At 46.9% G+C, this 20,210-nt stretch overlaps 1 protein-coding gene across 2 annotated transcripts in view; it reads left to right on the top strand.

The window, feature by feature from the left end:
- TPST2 (tyrosylprotein sulfotransferase 2) overlaps window positions 1-20,210 on the top strand; it is a 65,477-nt gene that overhangs the window by 41,583 nt on the left and 3,684 nt on the right. The window contains exons 2-5 of one of the 2 annotated variants that reach the window (XM_051973035.1): window positions 802-877; window positions 10,288-10,384; window positions 12,254-13,176; window positions 17,833-18,031. In XM_051973035.1, the coding sequence (XP_051828995.1) occupies window positions 12,338-13,176; window positions 17,833-18,031 (1,038 nt within the window). In that variant the 5' untranslated portion in view covers window positions 802-877; window positions 10,288-10,384; window positions 12,254-12,337. The remainder of the gene's footprint in view (window positions 1-801; window positions 878-10,287; window positions 10,385-12,253; window positions 13,177-17,832; window positions 18,032-20,210) is intronic. The other variant, XM_051973034.1, reaches the window with a different exon arrangement.

Genomic DNA, 20,210 nt, shown 5'->3' with positions numbered 1-20,210 from the left:
TTTTTCTTTCTCCCCTCCCTCCTCCATTGAAAATAAAAGTGAAATCAAACCCTTATGACAAATAGGAACAGTTAAAAAAAAATTCCTGCATTGACCATGTTGGAAAAATACGTCTCCATCTGCATTTTGAGTCTGTCACCCTCTGTCAGCCATGGGCCTTGTAGAACTGTGCAAACTCCCTATTTCACAGTGCAAGAAACTGAGACCCAGAAGTAGAGATGGAAGGGAATAGATATTTATATAACGACTACTATGTGCCAGACACTGTGCTAAATAATTATATTTATCTCATTTAATCTTCGCAATAACTCTGGGAGATAAGTGCTATTATTCCCATGTTACAGATGAGAAAATTGAGGCAAACAGAGGTGAAGTGACTTTATCAATTACTCCATTAGCAAATGTCTGATGTCCCATTTGAACTTGAGTCTTCTTGATCCCGGGCCCGGCGTTCTACCCACTGCACCACTTAGCTGCCTCTAAGAGAAGTCGAGGGATTTGCTCCCAAATGTGGGCAATGTGAAACTTGATCCCTGACTGCTTCTGGATTTAAAGGCTCTAATTCATGCTTGTCTCCCCCTAGATTAAAAACCCCGAGAAGAGGCCCACGTTTAGTCATCACCGTTACTGGCCCGTTGTCCCACATGAAAGGCCCTGTGTGGTTGAAGCAGGATTTTTAAAATTAAAATTTAAATTTAAAAATTAAAAAAATCCCATATTTGGACTTTGGAAAAGGTGTCTGACACCCCACGTCTTTGGGTACGGGATTGTATTTCTGAGCCGTTCTCTCTCTCTTTGCAGCCCTACTCCAGGAACCCTCCTATTGTGGGAATTGTGGAAGAGAACAGGAGAACCACAATGGACTCATCCTGGGAAAGTAAGTGAGGCTTTTCCGGAGGCCTTGTCACGGGAATGGCTGGTCTGCGAGCACATGAGGAAGAGCGCTGTGCTGAATATTTAATAAGGCTGCCTGCCGGCCCTTTAATATTTTATTGGACTCGAAAGCAACAAAAAGCAGGCTGGAAAGTCCTGTTGTTGTCCCTTATGTAATTAGGATGGAAATGAGGTGTGTGGGTAAGAAAACAAAATTTAAAAAAAAAAAAAAAAAAAGATAAGCCTGTTCCTCCTAGTTTGGTTCTCTTAGTCCAAATCCATCAGTCCTCTCTGGGTGGAAATATCCTTTCCCAGTACATGCCAGCAACTCCTGAGTAACTTCAGAATTTGCTCTTTTTTTTTGGGGGGGGAACTATTTCCTGGGGGCATTGAGAGGTCAAAGGGCTTTCCTAGGACCATAAAACTAGTATATGCCTCCTGAAGCACTTTTAGACTGTCAGGTACCTTTCTACCCAGGTTAGAATCATCAATCAATCCATAAGCATGGATTAAGCACTATTTGAGTGCCCTCAAAGAGCTTATATTCTTTTTTTTAAAAGTATTTTTAAAGCATACATAGTTTTCTTTTTTTATTGTTGTTGTTGTTTTTATTTTTAATTTATTTTTTATTATTATAGCTTTTTATTTGCAAGATACATGCATGGGTAATTTTTCAGCATTGACAATTGCCAAACTTTTTGTTCCAATTTTTCCTCTCCTTCCTCCCATCCCCTCCCCCAGATGGCAAGTTGACCAATACATGTTAAATATGTTAATGTTTTCAACATTCACTCCTGCAAAAATCTGGGGTCTAAATTGTTTTCTCCCTCTCCTCCACCCCCTCCCCTAGACATATATTGATATGTTAAACCTGTGCAATTCTTCTCTACATATTTCTACAATAATCCTGCTGCACAAGAAAAATCAGCTCAAAAAGGAAAAAAAAAGGAAAAAAAAAATGCGAGCAAACAACAACAAAAAAGGTGAAAATCCTATGTCGTGATCCATTCTCAGTTCCCACAGTCCTCTCTGGGGCTGCAGATGGCTCTCTCCATCACGAGATCATTGGAACTGGCCTGAATCACGTCAGTGTTGAAAAGAGCCAAGTCCATCAGAGTTGATCATCAGATAATCTTGTTGTTGCCATGTACGATGTTCTTTTGGTTCTGCTCACTTCACTTAGCATCAGTTCATTTAAGTCAAAAAGCTTCTATTTTTCTGAGGAAGGCCACAAAGATGTAGAAAGAACCCATGCAAGACTGACCCCAGAATGCAACTGGTGGTGACAGGAAAGACCTCCTATAGAAGGTTGTGGTGAGCAGAGTGATGAATGAAACCCAGGATTCCCAGGAGGGACTAGCATCCTATTGGTTTATTGTACAGAGGAGGAAATGAGCCCTCATAGAGTTTGTGACTTGGCCCAAATCACACACCTCGTCGGGGACCAAGCCACGGCGGGGATCGCAGGATCTTAGGGTTGGAAGGAACCTTGGAAAACAGCTGGGCTAGCCTAGACCTCACCCAAGTCCCCTGCTCACTGTTCCCACTTAGTGCTCACACACTGTCTGCTTCACAACCTCTAGTGAGCTCTGCCAATGAAGCCCCTGTGTGGACAGCTCTAATTTGAAGGGAATATTCCCTGACATTAAACTTGAACTCTGCAATTCCCAGTCAGTTAATCAACAAGCATTTATTAAGCACTTACTGTGTGCCGAGCACTGTGATAGGAAGGAAAAGAATAACCAAAAAAACACAGTTTCTGTCTTCAGGCTCCTGGAAAAAGGCAGAATTTGTTCTGAGATTTAAAAGAGCTTTAAGGAAGTGAGGAGGGGGAGCCTGCTCGAGGCTCTGACTTGTGTTAAACAGCAAGAGGGCCGGTGTTACTGGATCAAAGACCACTTGCTTGTGATTCTATTAAGGTTGGAGAAGGCTGGAAAGAAAACCAGAGACCAGTTTAGAAAGGCCTTTATCTGATCCTAGAGGCAATAGGGAGCCATTGAAGTTTATTGAGTGGGGGGGTATGACATATCTGGACCTACACTTTAAGAAAATCATTTTGGCAGCTGAGTGGGGAATGAATTGGAGTGGAGAGAGACTTCAGGGAAGAGACTCACCAGAAGACTGTTACCATAGTGAAGGCCTACACCAGAACGAAGGCTTACTGGCCACAAAGGCGTCCTTTTAGAAGGAATACTGGTATATCAAAAATGTGTCATCAGTGATGGGCAGGTTGTTAGCTCTGATGACCAGAGGATTCTGGGAATTAAGGCATTGCCTTTTTTAGGGGATGAGATGTAGCCATGGCTGCTGGGATTGAGGATTTGGACTATTCCAACTGCAAAGGTTTTTTAGACTCTCCTTTGCTTCTGATTGCACCCCATGGGGCCAGGCAGAGCACATCTGTCAATCATTCCCTTCTGGTCTTTGGGTGACGGGAGAGTAATGATAACAACTCACGTCCTTGTCATGTTTTAAGGCTTACAAAGTACTTCCCCCAAGGCATCCCCATAAAAGGATGTAAGGCAGATATTATTAAGCCCATTTTATAGAGGTGGAGACTGAGGCTCCAAGAGCATAGGATCACAGAATTAGAAGACAAAGCTCTAGAAATCATTTAATTTCATCAGTTTTTGAACTCTTTATCCATTTTAACATTTATGTTTTAAAATTTTGAATCCTAATTTCTTTTCCTCCCTCTAGTTTCTTCTTCACTCATTTAAAAAAAAAACAAGTTATATAAAATCATTTATATATTCTAAGTTATGCAAAACATATTTCCATATTAGCCATGTTGCAACATCAAGAAAAATAGAGAAAATGGAAAATGAATTCAGTCTCTATTCAGAGCTCATTAGTTCTCTCTCAGGAGGAGGTGGACAGCTCTTCTTTTCTTCCTCCCTTCCTCCCTTCCAGGCTGTTGGGGTTAAGTGACTTGCCCAAGGTCACACAGCTAGGAAGTGTTAAGTGTTTGAATCCTGATTTGAACTCTACCCACTGCACCATCTCGCTGAACCCAGGTACAAAGCTTTTTTCATCATGTATCCCACCATTTTACAGTTGAAGAAATGGGCCTAGAGCAATTGAGTGACTTTTGTCAAGATCATACAGATAGTAAGTGATTGAAGTGAGATTTCTTTCCTGAGAACCAGTGTTCTTTCCCATAAAGCATCCTTTCTTCCCGTGTCATGTAATCGTTTGCTTAGGACACAGTTCCTGGGACATGGAAGGGAAGGAGAATATGGAGGGAAGAGCCTCTGGAGAGGGCCCGGCCCGGCTGCTCTCTGCAGCCCACAGAGGCCCTCTCCTGTGGCTGAGCCCCTCCGCCTAGCATTGCCTCGTGGCTCCAGGTGGACCCGCAGCAGGCCTGCTCCTGCTTTTTGACCCCTTCCTCCTTCTGTCTCGCGTGCTTTCCTTATGTTCTCTCCCCTGTAGGATTTGCTCACTCTCACCCATTGGCAGTGTGGCTATTTAAGCCCTTTTTCCCCTCCCAGACTGGTTTGCACTGGGTCATCTCCCGCCCCTCACCTCCTTTCCCGTGGGAGCCCAGGCCTGCACTTAGGAAACAGCTGGCCCGGGCTTGGGAGGCAGTTTGTGCTCAGCTGCTTATGTCCGTGACCTTGGCCTCTTTCACCTTTGACCTCGCCAAATAGCCGCTTCTGGGAACGGGCAGTTCCCATGTGCTTCCTATAGATCAGACCAGAAGCAGACCTGTGGGAAGGTTCCGTTCTGGGAGTCACTTGGCCCGACTAAGAGCCCAGGGCCAAGGGCAGCCTTTCGGGGAGGCTCTGGGGCCTCTGCTCTGCTTTGTGATGAATACAAACTTCAAACCATTTTAGTTTAATTTTGAAAAAGAAAAAAAACACGTCAGATCTCACGAACACCACATTTAAAAGCGTCAGCTCTATCAGTCCCACTTCCCTTCCTATTTACCACAGGCCAGGAAATGGCATGGCCAAGCTCACTCGATATCTATGTAAAATTAAAGTGCAAACTTCTGAGCAGAGTTTGGGAGTTTGGGGAAATGTCAGGGCTGGTCAGGGCCTGCTTCCCTATAGACTTCATAGGACCATGAGGTTTACCCATCTAGAACAGTCCTTTCATGTTACAGAAAGGGAAACTGAGTCTGCATTTAGTAGATCTAGGGCAGGCCTAGAATCACTGGCCCTGGTTACTCTATTGAAGATAACTTTGAAATTTAGGGAGGAAAAGGTGGACTGTTAGTCTGAGGGGAACGAGAGATCAAATAATCAGTCAACAACCATTAAGTGCCTACTGTATGCCAGGTGCTCTCCTGGCTATTGGGATAAAAGGGCAAAGAATGACACCGTCCCTAATTCTGATAGCTAGTTTTTCTCTCATTTATATTCACTCTAGCCCTGGGAGTTGAGCTCTCATCACCCTCCCCTTTACAAAGGAGAAAACTGAGGCTTACTTGCCCATGAGTCACACAACGAGTAAAACTGAGGTGGGATTTGAACTGGGGTCTGTCTCAGAATCTACCCTTTCCGTGGTGCTACCCAAGCTACTCACACATCTACGTTCTAATGGGCTGATGGGAAAAGATCCAAAGTGCTGGTTACCCTGGCCCTTCAGCCTAGTGTAAAAAGACTAGAGCAGTCTAGAGACATGAGTCCTGCTACCGCATCCCCCCACTCACTTGCTGTGTGTACTTAGACAAGTCACTTCACTCGCCGAGTTTCACGTTCTGTTTTCTCAAAAGAGAAGGCTAGACGTACTTCTTACTATTGTCTTAATCCTTGAATCTGTAAAATGAGGATTACTTTTGGCTCTCACCAGTTTACAAATGAGGAAACTGAAGCTCGGAAAGGGTAATGAACTCAACCGAGATCTCTGTGGTGGAAGGGAGCAAGGTTCCTGCTGCCTGCTGGGAAAATGATCTCAGAGTTCTGTGAGCAGTAGCATTTTCTGAATGGAAAACACCAAAAGGAGCATTTTCCCACAAGCCACAGCCAGCCCTCTCGAAGGCACTGGGAACGAGGAAGGGGTAGCCCCTGGATCCACTGAGGTCGGGTAATCTTGATGTGATTGAAATCTGTAGGAACTGGAAGGGGAAACTGGGGACTCCCGGAAAGCCCCTAAGCATAGGAAACCATTGGCGGTCACAGGCAGCCGAGAGCTCGATGGGAAGTTTGTGGTCAGGTGGGCTGGGGGAAAAATCCTGGATCCGCGGCGGCTCCCAAAGTTGTCTCAAGACGGATAGAGTATTCCTCAGGAATATACTGGATAGTAGGAAAATGACTCGCTGATACTTGTGTTGGGATGTCTCTGTGCCGTACTCTGCCCTCTGCTGGACTCTCTGGGCTTAATCCCTAGCCTGAAATTGGGATGAGTGCATGGATGGCAAGGCCGGGTACTTACCGGGTGCCAGGCGCTCAGAGAGAGACACAAATACAGTCTCTGCCTTTAAGTGGCTCATGGTCTGAGGTAGAAGCGACCTGGGTGTTTAGAAGAAATAAACAGAGGGGAGGAAAGAAGGGGGGGCATTGTGGAGGGAGGCTGGGAAACGGAGTCTTGAAGGAGTCCAAAGGCAGTAGAGGTGAGGGGTCAGAGCACTCCAGGCGGGGAGAACTATGTCGCCAAAGCAAAGAGACAAGATGGCGTGCTGGGTGCGAAGCCAGGAGGAAGGCCGGTGTTTGGGGATCCCGTGGGGAGAAGGGCCACGTCAGTCAGCAAATGTTTAAGGGTAGACGATGTGCCAGGCTTACAAAGGCAGACGTGAGGCAGTTCCTGCTTGGAAGCAGGACAGGGATAACCAGAGAACAGAACGTTGGGGGTCCCGGGAGTGGTGATTTGACCCACTGGGAGGTGAATGGCTCTGCTCTTACCCAGAAGGAGCGATGCTCACGAATTAGCCCAGAACCACATTTGGAACTCAGGTCTCAGAAAGGGAAGGGGCCCGAAAAGCTACCTTATCCCGTGTCGAGTGTGGTACGGGAATCCCCGTCCATGACAAGTCCAGGGGACCAGGCGAGCTCCCACCTCAGTTTTACTCATTGTGTGACTCATGGGCAAGTAAGTCTCAGTTTTCTCCTTTGTAAAGGGAAGGGTGATGAGAGCTCAACCCCTAGGGTTAGAGTGAATATAAATGAGAGAAAAGCTAGCTCTCAGAATTAGGGACGGTTTCATTCTTTGCCTTTGTATCCCAGTAGCCAGGAGAGCACCTGATATACAGTAGGCACTTAATGGTTGCTGATTGATTATTTGATCTCTCATTCCCCTCAGACTAACAGTTCACCTCTTCTTCTCTAAATTTCAAAGTTATCTTCAATAGAGTAACTAGGGCCAGTAAATCTAGGCTTGCTCTAGGTCTACTAAATGCAGACTCAGTTTCCCTTTTTGTAACATGAAAGGACTGTTCTAGATGGTCTCTTGGGTCCTTTGAGCTGTAAATCTCATGGTCCTATGAAGTCTGTAGGGAAGCAGGGCCTGACCAGCCTGACATTTCCCCAAACTCCCAAATGCCCATTTCTGGGGATGAAGGGGTCGCTGAGTTTCATGAGACAACCCCTTCAATACGCCTTATTGGACACCTAAATGTACCAAGCGCTGTCCTAGGTTCTGAGATTACAGCCACTAAAAGGAAATGGGCCCTTTCATTAAGAAACCTATATTTCTTTGGAGGGAAACAATGTATACAGTGTATGATTATGTGCATCTATTTTGGATTTGTCCACTCCTACTGACAGACATAGTAAGTCCAAAGTCTTTCAGGAGTTGGCCCGAGATAGCGATACTTCGAAATAAACTTGTGACCGACGCGCAATGGCCACTCTCTCTGTCAAAAAAAGGAGGTTTATTTAGGAGAAGAGTTTACAGGGAAAACAAGGGATAAAATAGACACTAGGAGTGAGAAATAGGAAATCGAGTCAGGAGAATTAGCACGAAAAAGGGGAACTCAGAATTAACCAGGAGAAAGGAAATAGTCCGTGTGAGGTGGGAGTAAGTCATTGACGGATCTGGAGGGGAGTTTGGCAGACCAGCGAGGAAAAGGCACTAGGAGGAAGAGTGGGCTTAGTCCTGAACTTAACAGAGATCTCCATCATAAGCAGATAGGGGAAATAGAGGCTTGGGAGGTTCTCAGGGGGTCCAAGGAGTAAGGGCATGAACCCAAGAGGGAGGGTCAAAGAGCTAGCTAGAATGCACCTGGCAGAGCAGGTCCCAAAGCTGTGTGAAGAGAGCCAATCAAGCCAGTCTGGGAAATAGTCTATTGACAGAGTTTACATTAGGAGCGCCTTAACTTACGGGAACAAGGCAGTCTGGGAAAACTAAGTTCCCATCATTGTCTGAAAGATTGTTGTTAATGTCTTTAAAGCTGTTAGTTAGCTAGATTGGATGCAGGATGGATGAGTTAACAAGAGACTCCGACTTCACATTATTCTGTACCAACAGGATTTGGACTTTTTTCTGATGGGGAAGTGAGTTAGTTACATCAGGGAGAGCTGTCACTGCTGGGGAAATGGCAAAGGTCTGCTGCAGGAGACGACACTTTTTTTTGAAGGAGGCTGGAGATGCTGTGAGGTACAGAGGAGTAGAGAGGGAGAGCATTCTGTTGTTGGACAGCTCCCACCTTGTATACTGTTCCATCTTTTCAACCCAGGGATGTGACAGTGTGGTAGAAAGATTAGGGGATTAGGAATCAGTCAAGATTTGGACTCTACTCTTCCCCTCTCTTTGTTTTTTTTTAGTATAGGGAAGCAGGATAAGGCGGCAATGATGGGGCCCATTTATCCTGGACAGATTAGCGGAGCTCAGTGTGGTGCACCGGGGAACAGACTCTTTGGGAAGTGGATTTTCAAGGAGAAACTTCCTTCAAATATATCGCAGCCGTCTCTGCCTTCTCAAGCAGAGGACATAGCATCATTGGCCATTTTCCTAATGACTTAGGGTTACCATGAAGCTTTGTTTTTAGAAGTGTTCTAGTCAATTCAGTATGACCTTGGGCAAGTCTCTTACCCTATTTGCCTCAGTTTCTTCAACTGTAAAGTGAGCTGGAGAAGGAAATGGCAAACAACTCTAGTGTCTTTGCCAAGAAAACCTCAAGTGGGGTCATCTAAAATTGGACAACAAATCATCTGACAGATGACATCTCTAAGCATCCCAGTTGCAAGAAGCGTAGGTCTCGTGTCTACTTTTTTTAGTTTTTCTATCATCTCTTTTGCTGTGAGACCATCTGCTGTCACTTCTTGCTTCCCTTCCAGACCCTGCCTCTCCACGAGTTCTCATTTTCTGTTTCTAGTTTGTTGTGACCCAGGAAGTGCATTGTTGGGTTTTTAGGAAGTTTGGGTAAAGCAAGAACCAATCAGTTCTGGCAGAATTGTCTTAACCCCAAAGAGGCGTGAGCTTTGGTCCACAAACAAGGTGGTCTTTAGGGGCTCCCATCTTTGTTTCGGATGTGTTCTGGATGGGGGAATGGAGGATTAGAGTTTAGAGCTGACAGGAATTTTGCTCCTTACTGCCATAGAGACTTTGGTTGAGTCCATTGCTCTTTCCAGGCTTTAGTTTCCTCATTTGTAAAACAAAGAGGTCTTCTAGTTATGGCATCAGAGGAAATAGAGATCCACCCGAGAAGAAACTTGAGTCTTGGAGAGTTTGAATGACTTGCTTCTGGTCCCATAGCTACTAAATGTGGGGGTAGAATTCGAATCCAGGTATTCCCATCTCCCAAGTCTAGCACTCTATTTCTTATTCTGCCTCATCAGACCCTTCCTTCCCTCTCTCCTTCCTTCCTTCCCTCCCTTCCTTCCTTCGTTCTTTCCCTCCCTCTCTCCTTCCTCCCTCCCTCCCTTTCTTTTCTTCCTCTCTCCCTCCCTTCCTCCCTCCCTCCATACCTCCCTTCCTTCCTTTCTTCCTTCCTTCCTTCCTCCCATCCTCCCTTCCCTCCCTTCCTCCTTTCTTCTCTTCTTCCTTCCCTCCCTTCCTCTCTTCTTCCCTTCCTCCCTTCCCTGGAGGGGAGCTATCTGAGATCAGTAGTTTTAAGTGACAAGAGCCGGGATTTGAATCCAGGTCCTTTGATTCCAGAGCCAATTCCAGAGCCACCGATCTTTTGCCTACACCAGTGATCCATCCATGCTCTGCCCCACCTTTTATGCCCCGTTCCACCATCGCAGACTTTTCCAGGCCTTCCCTGCCCCAGCCAGAGTAGCCGTTCGCATGCACCGAATGGGAAAACATCCCACGGCACGGAAGGCCGCTTTTAATGACTTTGCATGTTATTCTACACGACGTCCCCCACGGACTTTCGGAATATGGTGGCGCGTATTTCTCCGAGACACATAGAAAGTTCTGAATTGGGGATCCCCTGACCCAGTTTATTTAGACCATAGCAAGTATTTCATTTTTCTGCAAATCCCTCTCTGTCTTCTGGGCTGAACTCAATTCCTGCCTCTCACACAGGCAGGTAGGTGGCTCAGTGGCTGGAGCACTGAACCTGGAGTCAGGAAGGCCTGAGTTCAAATCCTGCCTGAACCACTTACTAGCTGTATGACTCTGGGTAAGTCACTTAACTTCTCTCTGCCTCGGTTACCTCCTCTGTAAAATGAAGATAATTGTTCCTAAATGTCTCTAACTCACTTTGCAAACCTTAAAGCCCTCTAGAAATGTGGGCCATTATTCCATATGCCCTTACATGCTAGTGAGATACCGTCCCCTCCCCCTCCGACTTATGTTGTACACGAATCCCCTACGGGCCAGTGAGATACCGCCCCCTCCGACTTATTTTGTATTCATTCTGTTTCTAATTAGCATTTCCTATATCAGTATTTATGTCTGTGACTTCCTTATGGGAATGGCCCGCTGATTTTTTTGTCTTTGGGTGCCCAGGTGCATCATGGGCATTTCATAATCAGCTTGTGATGGAGGCGTACCTTAAATCCAGATTGCTACTGCACCACACTGCCTCTCCATCCCTTAGAACAAATAAGTGAAGGAAAAAAATGAGGGAAAAACAAAACCAAACCCAAAGTAATTAGAACAAAGGAAGCTGCTATTCGCTGCCCTGTTCTGCAGCTCTACAAAGGAGAGGAAGAGGCGAGGGTGACTTTGGTCATCGCCTGCAGGAACTTTGGTCTTAACAGGGAGGGAGAGAACATGTCGTGTCATGTGTGAAGAGAGAGGGTAGGCGGTATAGTTTGGTGGAAGGTGCCGACTTAGAAAGCAGAAGACCCGAGTTCAAGTCCCGCCCAACGTTGAACTTACTAGTTGTGTGCCCTTGAGCAGATCACTTAATCTCGGTGTGCCTCAGTTTCCCCGACTGTAAAATGGAGGTAAGACTAATACCTACTTCCTGGGGTTGATGTGAAGACCAAATGAGATGATTTTTGTTAAGCACTTACAGTCAGTGCTCTATAAAAGCTGTTTATTATTATTAATTATGATGATGATGAGTAGGCAAATCACTTAATGTCACTGAGACTCAGTTTCCCCATCTATAAAAGGACTTTTTGCCTTGAGGTCCCATCCTTCTAGACTTGGGAACTTACAATTCTAAGCAATGGACATAACACAGACTCACCCAAGCACTTATTGAAGGCCAGAGAAGAGAAAGCCCGGTGGGAAAAAGTCACCGGGGACAACTTGGGAAGAAGGAAATGCTCCCTCAGTGAGGTGAGGGCAGCAGGGGTAAGGGCTCAGACTTAGAAGTCAATGAAGTGAGTTCAAATCCCACCTTTGCTTGGCTCACTTTGGACAAGTCACTCTACATATTCTCCAGGCTCTCACTTCCTCGTGAAATGAAGGAGCGAGACTAAGGTGAGGCAGCGAGATAGTGCAGTGGATAAAGGCTTGGAGTTAGTTCAAACACTCACTAGATACATTACCCTGGGCAAGTCACTTAATTTATGTCTGCCTCAGTCTCCCCAGCTGTGAAATGGGGAAATTATAGCCTCCACCTCACAGATTTTTGTCTGCCTCAGTTTCCTCACCTGTGAAAAGGGAGTAATTATAGCCTTCTTCTCATAAATTTATTTCTCCTCAATTTCCCCAGCTGTGAAAAGGGAGTAATTATAGCCTCCCCTCATAAATTTATATCTGCCTCAGTTTCCTAAGCTGTGAAATGGGGGTAATTATAGCCTCCACCTCATAAAGTTGCTGCAGGGATTAAGTGAGGCAGTATCTTTAAGTACTGAGCAGAGTACCGGGCATGTGGCAGTCCCTTAATCAGAGATGATCTGCTCTCTAAAGCCCCCTCTAGTCCTAGTCCCTCCTCCCCTCTGGACCTCAGTTTCTTTCCCAGTAAGGTGAGCAGGTGAGCAGCCGCGCCCCTGCCCCCTGCCCGAGTCCCTGGCTGCCAGTAAGGGCCCGCGCGCTCTGCTTAGCCCGTCTCCCCGAGGACGCTCCCTGACGTCTGCCCCTCTCTGCGCAGGTACATGCCGGCCGGGCGGCCTGGCGGCGGAGAGCTGAAGCGGGCACCTCGGTCGTGCCCCCTCCCCCCCGTCCCGGGCGCAGCATGCGACTGAGTGCTCGGCGGCTGCTGCTGGCGGCCGGCCTCACGCTGGCCTTCGGGCTGGTCACCCACCTGGGGCAGCAGATGCTGGCGTGCCAGCAGCTGCTGACCTCGGGCCGCGGCCGCGGCGTGATGCGGCCCGAGCAGGAGGAGCTGGTGATGCTGGGCGCCGACCGCGTGGAGTACCGCTACAGCAAGGAGATGCCCCTGATCTTCGTGGGGGGCGTGCCCCGCAGCGGGACCACCCTGATGCGGGCCATGCTGGACGCCCACCCGGAGGTGCGCTGCGGGGAGGAGACGCGGATCATCCCCCGCGTGCTGGCCATGCGCCAGGCCTGGTCGCGCTCCGGGCGGGAGAAGATGCGGCTGGACGAGGCTGGGGTCACGGACGAGGTGCTGGACGCGGCCATGCAGGCGTTCATCCTGGAGGTCATCGCCAAGCACGGCGAGCCGGCCCGTGTCCTCTGCAACAAGGACCCCTTCACCCTCAAGTCCTCCGTCTACCTGTCCCGCCTCTTCCCCAACTCCAAGTTCTTGCTCATGGTGCGGGACGGGCGGGCGTCCGTGCACTCCATGATCACCCGCAAGGTGACCATCGCCGGCTTCGACCTCAACAGCTACCGGGACTGCCTGACCAAGTGGAACAAAGCCATCGAGGTCATGTACTCCCAGTGCCTGGAGGTGGGCCGCGCCAAGTGCCTGCCCGTCTACTACGAGCAGCTGGTGCTGCACCCCCGGCGCTCCATGCAGGCCATCATGAACTTCCTGGGGATCGCCTGGAGCGAGGCCGTGCTGCACCACGAGGACCTCATCGGCAAGCCGGGGGGCGTCTCCCTGTCCAAGTGAGTGGGAGACGGGTGGGGGGTGGCCAGGGAGCGGGGACGGGGGGGGATGAGGAGCGGGGACAGGGGGGCACTTGTCCCGGGACACATCAGCGACCAGGTCACTCCCCAGCTCAAGAAACCCCAGACTCCCTATTGCCCCTGGGATAAAACGCAGGGTCTCCTCTTTCCCAATCCCTGGGTTCAGATCCCCCTTCTGCCAGTCATTTGACCTAAGGGGCAGCTAGGTGGCACTGTAGCGGATAAAGCACTGGCCCTGGAGTCTGGAGGACCTGAGTTCAAATGTCACTTCAGACACCTGGGCAGGGACCTCGAACACATAACTTCACCCCAATTGCCTTGTCCCTCCCTCCCCCCCCCTTCAGAGAAATCTGAGTTTTCTCATCTGTAAAACCAGAGGACCAGAGCCAGGATTCTTTTTCCATAGAGAAACAAGGACATTTGCTTTACAGTTTCTAAAAGTTCAGTGATCTCCTGCAAAATTATAATCAAACCTTGGCTTTCCATAACCTTGACTATGCTCTCTACACATTTTCCTTGAAGAGAAGCAGAAGGCTGTTTTCTAAACATCTGGCCCATCTTAGATGAAATTCTACTTTAACTCTTTTAACAACATTTCTTTGTTGCACTCACCCTAATTTCTGGGTTGAGGAGACTTTTCCATTGGATTAGGGATCAGAAGTTTTTCCACTGAGATCAGGGTCCTGTCAGCCCCACATTGGGCGCCAAAATGTGGTATTCTCTTCTATTCTAAAAATATGATGGCTCTCTGGGAGCAGGTTTCTTGGGGAACTTCTGGAGGCAGCCTCAGTTTCAGTTCAATGTAATAATCACCTCAAAAGCAGCCAGAAGTTAAAATCCAATTTTTTATTGTCTCTTCCAAAATAGCCTGGTTAGTTTTCTTAGAGGCCTCTCTCCCTCCTTGGTTCCAAGAGCTCTTGCAGCTTGTCTTTTTGCTCTTCCAGCTTCTGTCTCTAGCTCAAGTCCAACTCATGGCTTCTCAATCTCCCTAACTGACCCTGGCTGAGACTGAGAGCTTCTTATATATGATCTCTTAAAGGTGTGAACTCAAAGGTTGACGCCTCCTCTGAGAGAGTGGGATTATGGGAGGTGGATATCTCCTGACTTGTGAACTAATATGTGAGCTAATGTGTGAACGCACAAAGGTGTAAGCATTGTTTCTATCAATTCTGGTGACTTAACACCTTATAAGGATTCGCTCTAATGTGTGAACCAATAAGCATTGTTTCTATCAATTCCATTGAGTTAACACTAGGATTCTAACAGTGCAGGGTGAGATGGGGCTGAAGAAAAAGACTGGCGCTAGACTGGGGAGGGCTTTAAGACCCAACAACGTTTCCCTAGAGGCAGTAGGGAGCCATTGAGTCTTTTTAAGCAGGGGAGAGGTTTGGTCAGACTTGGAGATCTGAGGGGAGGTAGCGTGGTGGAGGGAAAGAGCACTGGCTTGGGGGGAGGGGTCAGGAGAATTCTAAAAGTAACATTGTTTTTGGACCACTCTGGGACTTCTGGGTAGTTTCCTTCCCTCTTTGAATCTGTTACATCTATAAAATAACTAAGTGTGTCTCTGAGCTCCTCCCAGCCCTGACATCCCTTGTTCTAAGGCCCCTCTCAGCCCTGAGACCCTCTATTCTCAGGCCCCTTCCCATCTTGACATTCCATGTTCTAAGTCCCCTCTAAGCTCTGACATTCCCTGTTCTAAGATCCTGTTCTTCCCAGCTCTGTCAGCCTATATTTGAGAACCCTTTGAGACCTAACAAGATGCATTCTCTTGGACTATTCCAGATCTGTTCCAGATCTGAAATTCTGTATTTCTAAAGCAAAACTACTATAGGAATCTCTTAAAGCCTCTGGATAAGGCTGACACACAAAAGAGAGATGAGACAAACACATACACACACACACACACACACACACACACACGTGTGTGTGTGTGTATATGTGCATGGATGTGTAAATATAAAATGACAGTAGGCAGAGGCAGGATTGGGAGCCTCTCTACAGTAGGGGCCCTGCTTGTTCTATAACTAGTATCCATCCGTCTTGCAGATGCTGCCGTCCAAGGACGGAGCCTAAGAGTTCCTCCAATAAGAGGCGAGAAGGGCCCCTGACTGTTGGGCTTCCAGATCTCTGCTTCTGTCCCCACCCAGGCACTGACATAAAAATAACCCCTCCCATTTTCTCGGGCTCCAAGAACCCTTTCCCCCAAGCCTGCTGAGAGAGCCAGGATCCTTATTTCCATTTGGAGCCCGAGGCCTTCGGGGACAGAAACAGCTCAGGACCATGGCCAAGCCAGTCCCAGGCCGGGTCTCCTTCCTGCCCGATTCTTTCCTCTAGACCATCGCAGGTCTTTCTCGCTGGGTTCAGTGGCCTTCGCTGACGCAGATTGCAGCCCAGCTGTGATTTCCTAGATGTGACTTTGTATTTCCTTCCGCTTACTGCAGTCCCTGCCACACAGGGAACATTAGACCAATGTTTTTCGACCAAACGACTTTAGCTGAGTCCTGAGGAGCTGCACGAGGCACCTGGAAATTAAGTGTCTCGCCCAGTTTCGTCCATCGAGTAAATCCCCAAGGCAGCACGCGAACCCAAGCTCTTCGCACTGGAAGCCACGGGAGTCAATGCACTGTACCGCACTGCCTCAGTCACGCTTCTGGCACCCTCCTAGGGACAGAGACGCTGCTGCTAAAACGGACATTTTCCTAGCACTTTAATCTGTGCAGAGCATTTCACTTTATGATTCTCTTTTCCCCTCACTGCCACCCTGGGAGTGCTTTCATTTCCCCTATTTTATCAGGGAAGAAACAGGCTGAGGAAGATAAAGTGATTTATCACAGCTATTAAGTATCAGTGGTGGGATTTGAATTCAGGGTTCCCTGATTCCGTGTCCAAAGAAAGACAGGTCGGCAGGTCTCTGGTGAGAGTTTTGACCGAAGACACTCTTTTATTCCGAGTATGTTTTCTTCTCAGTTGGCTCTTGGCTGAGGATGGGACGGGTCGGCCTGAGGGAAGCTTCCATAACTCTAGCCCTTTAAATGTACCGAGATGCCACTGAAAGATCCCCCATGAGCAAGCACGGTGCTGTTGCGAGACGAACCAAGATGGCGGCCGGATGAGATTTTTCTGGTCATCGTTCTTGCTCCTTAAGGACATCAACATGAGTAGGGATTTTGTGGGATAGTGCTACATATGCTTGTTTGGTCATATCTGACTCTTCATGGGCCACAACACACCTGTCGAGTCCATAGGGCTTTCTTGGCAAAGATTTTGAAGTGCTTGGTCATTTCCTTCTCCAGTGGATTAAAAAATAAGTAATTAAATGACCTTCCCAGGATCACACAACTAGTCATTTGATTTGAACTAGCATTTGAATTCAGATCTTCCCGAAAGCAGGCCCTTCAATCGCTCTATCCACTGAGCCGCCCGTCTGCCTCAATGCTGTTACAATGTCACTGAGACCCTTTAGGAGTAGTGTGGACCACACTGAGGTGCTATGGATTTTAGAATAGCCATGAGACCATATATCTTTTTTTTTTTTTTTTTTTTGGTTTTGAGACAGATCGGTGATTTTGTTGACATACAAAACTCCTTGTAAGGAATCTTCTTCTACAAGCTCGTGGTCTTAGAGAAGACCTGAGGCACTGGAAGGTTAATGACAATCCAAAGCAAGTCTTTGTTGGACGCCATGTTTGAACTCATGTCTTCCTAACTCGGCAGTTAGGTCTCTTTCCACTATGGATGGCTGCCTCTCTCCCACCATATTGTAAATAAGAAAATCAAGACCCAAGGATTCTGGGTATCTTGTCCAAAGGTTAGAAATTGGCCCAGATCTAATAAGATGATGAAAGTCCTTGAGATTGTGCTGTGTGAGGAACTAGGGATCTTGAGGATGGGTGTTTGAAGTCCATTTGAAGTATTTGAAGGCCATTATATAGAACAAGGACCAGATGTATTTTCTCTGGTCCCAGAAATTAAAGCTGGGAGCCATCAATAAGTGGATGTTCCAAAGCACCAAATATCGGCTTGTTGTAAAGCAATGACTAGTTACTATTGATCCAAAAAACATTGGATCACCGAGGGAAGGGAGTGGGCTTCCCCTCAACAGAAGACTAAGCAAGGATCTATACTTTCTGGAAATATGGTGAGAATTCTTGTTCCGGTATAGATTGGACTAGAGATTCTGTGTTTATCAACTTTTCCAATCTGTCACTTTACATCCTAGAGAAACTGGCACATAGTAGGTACTTTATAGAGGGATATGTATGTGTTTGATTCTTTTTATTTGGGTGAGGGGAGTCCAGACCTGTAATTTTTATGCATGTAGAGACCTCCTTCCACTAATCCAGAACAGCACCTTGTCTGTGTCTTATGGAGAGTTGCCTGAGACTTGGATGAATGATATGAGCAGAGATGAGTGACTGGCCTGGGGTCACACAACCGAGAGGCAACCTCCAAGTTAGCTCTTGACCCAGCTTTCTCCAAGTAAGGACCATCCAAACCTCACAGTATTTCAGGGCCAGTGATGACCATCTTATTTATGCCGTAGAGTGCTATTATTCGAACACCGTTCACTCGGACTCATGCTAAATGTTCCCCTTTATCTTTGTGACTCTGTGAATTTTAATTATCTCTCCCCAGGATAGAGAGGTCAACCGACCAGGTCATCAAACCTGTGAATCTGGAAGCTCTGTCCAAATGGACCGGCCACATCCCGGGAGACGTGCTGAAGGACATGGCCCGGATTGCCCCGATGTTGGCCAGGCTCGGCTATGATCCCTATGCAAATCCGCCCAACTACGGCAATCCTGACCCCCTTGTCATCAATAACACAAACCGGGTAAGTGGGGGGATGTTCCATTTGGGGGCTTAGCGTTAATAGGTCTTGGGTAGGCCATCAACAGGTAGAAAACTTTGTAATGGCCTCAAGATTTAAATGTATTTTCGGGGCATTTTTAGGAGCCCATTCTTAGTATCTTTATTTCCATCCAAGAATTAGCATCATTGTCGTTCGGTTGTTTTTCTGTCGTATCCAACTCTTCCACTCCGTTTGGGGTTTCCTTGGCAGAAGTAATGGAGTAGTTTGCTATTGCCTTCTCCAGTTCATTTTACAGATGAGGAAACTGAGGCAAATACAATTCAATGATTTCCTCAAGCTAGTAAGTATCTGAGGTAGAATTTGAACTCAGGATGGTGAGTCTTCCTGACTCCACTGCTCTGTGCACTATGGCACTACCAGGCTGCCCTTGCAAGTGGCGGGCAAGTGAAATCTTAATTGCCATCTACAGAACAATAGAAGTAATGGCACCTTGCCTGGATGCTCTGAGTTGTGCGCACCTTTCAGATCTGATGAAGCACCTGGAGTGTGAAATGTGGGTTCTGGATTTGGAGGCGGAAGACCCAAGTTCAAGTCTTGGCTCCTCCACTTCCTGGCATTGAGACCTTGGATGAATCTCCTTGTGCCATTAATTTTGCTTAATTTTCTTCTACTTTAATGGGTTTAGTCACAGTCTAAGACCTAGTCCCAGAAGGGTTGAGGTGAGCCTGGAGGGAGATAATGTATGTAAGACTCTTGGCAAACCATAAGGGCCATGGGAGGAGATCCAACTGTCACTCCCTCATTTTCTAGAGGGGGAAACTGAGGCCCAGACAGAGCTAATTACCTGCTTCAGGTCACATAACCCAGAAGTGATAGAGGAGGGATTCCCATTCAGGACCTCTGAATCCACATTGGACAGTTCATTCTTAATATGTTCTGAGACTTCTCACCTTACTGACATCCTATGTTCTAAAATTCTTCCCCCACTGACATTCCATGTTCTAAGACCCTTCCCTACTGAATTCCACATTCAAAGATTCTTTCCCACTGGCATTCCATGTTCTGAGTTTCTTCTCATACTGACATCCTATGTTCTAAGATTCTTCCCCAACTGATTTTCCATGTTTTAACCTTTCCCACCTTGACATTCCATGTTCTAAGACTCTTCCCCCACTGGAATTCCACATTCTAACTCTTCCCACACTGACATTCCATGTTCTAAAACCCTTCTCCCACTGACATTCCATATTCTAAGACTCTTCCCCCAATGACATTCCATATTCTAAAACTCTTCTCCCACTGGCATTCCATGTTCTAATCCTTCCCACCTGACATTCCATGTTCTAAGACCCTTCCTCCATTGATATTCCATGTTCTAAGACTCTTCCCCCACTGGCATTCCACATTCTAACTCTTCCTACACTGACATTCCATGTTCTAAAACCCTTCTCCCACTGACATTCCATATTCTAAGACCCTTCCTCCATTGACAGTCCATGTTCTAAGACCCTTCCTTCATTGACATTCCATGTTCTAAGACTCTTCCCTACTGACATTCCATGTTCTAAGATTCTTTCCCACTGGCATTCCATGTTCTGAGTTTCTTCTCATACTGACATTCCATGTTCTAAGACCTTTTTCCCACTGACATTCCATGTGCTAAGACTCTTCCTCCATTGACATTCCATGTTCCAAGACTCTTCCCCCATTGGCATTCCACGTTCTAACCCTTCTTACACTGACATTTCATGTTCTAAAACCCTTCTCCCACTGACATTCCATATTCTAAGATCCTTGCCACACTGACATTCTTTGTTCCAAAGATTTGAAAACATTAACATGTTATTTCACTTCTGGTCAACAATAACCATAAGAAGACTACCGTGAATCTTGGTTCTGCCACACTAACCTTGTTATCTTAGGCGAGCCATTTTATTTCTAGATTTTAGTTTACACCTGTCTATTATCACCGAACTGTCTGCACACGGCTAATTCTCAAGAAAGAAATGTTAATATGTGGGAAACACCGGAAGCAAAAACTGGGTTTGAGTCTCTGCTCTAGCTCTTAACATCGGTATAACTCCAGACCAAGTTAGTTTTCTGTCCCTCAGTTTCCCCATCTGTATAATGAGTATAACCTAGTTTTCCAGCATCTGAAGAGGGATCACATGAGACAATATGAGCAAGATACTATAGAACT

This window comes from Antechinus flavipes, chromosome 1 (assembly GCF_016432865.1).
Source record: "Antechinus flavipes isolate AdamAnt ecotype Samford, QLD, Australia chromosome 1, AdamAnt_v2, whole genome shotgun sequence".
In the NCBI taxonomy this organism is placed as follows: domain Eukaryota; kingdom Metazoa; phylum Chordata; class Mammalia; order Dasyuromorphia; family Dasyuridae; genus Antechinus; species Antechinus flavipes.
The sequence above is the reverse complement of the archived record's forward strand: the minus strand, read 5'-3'. Positions and strand labels throughout refer to the sequence as shown.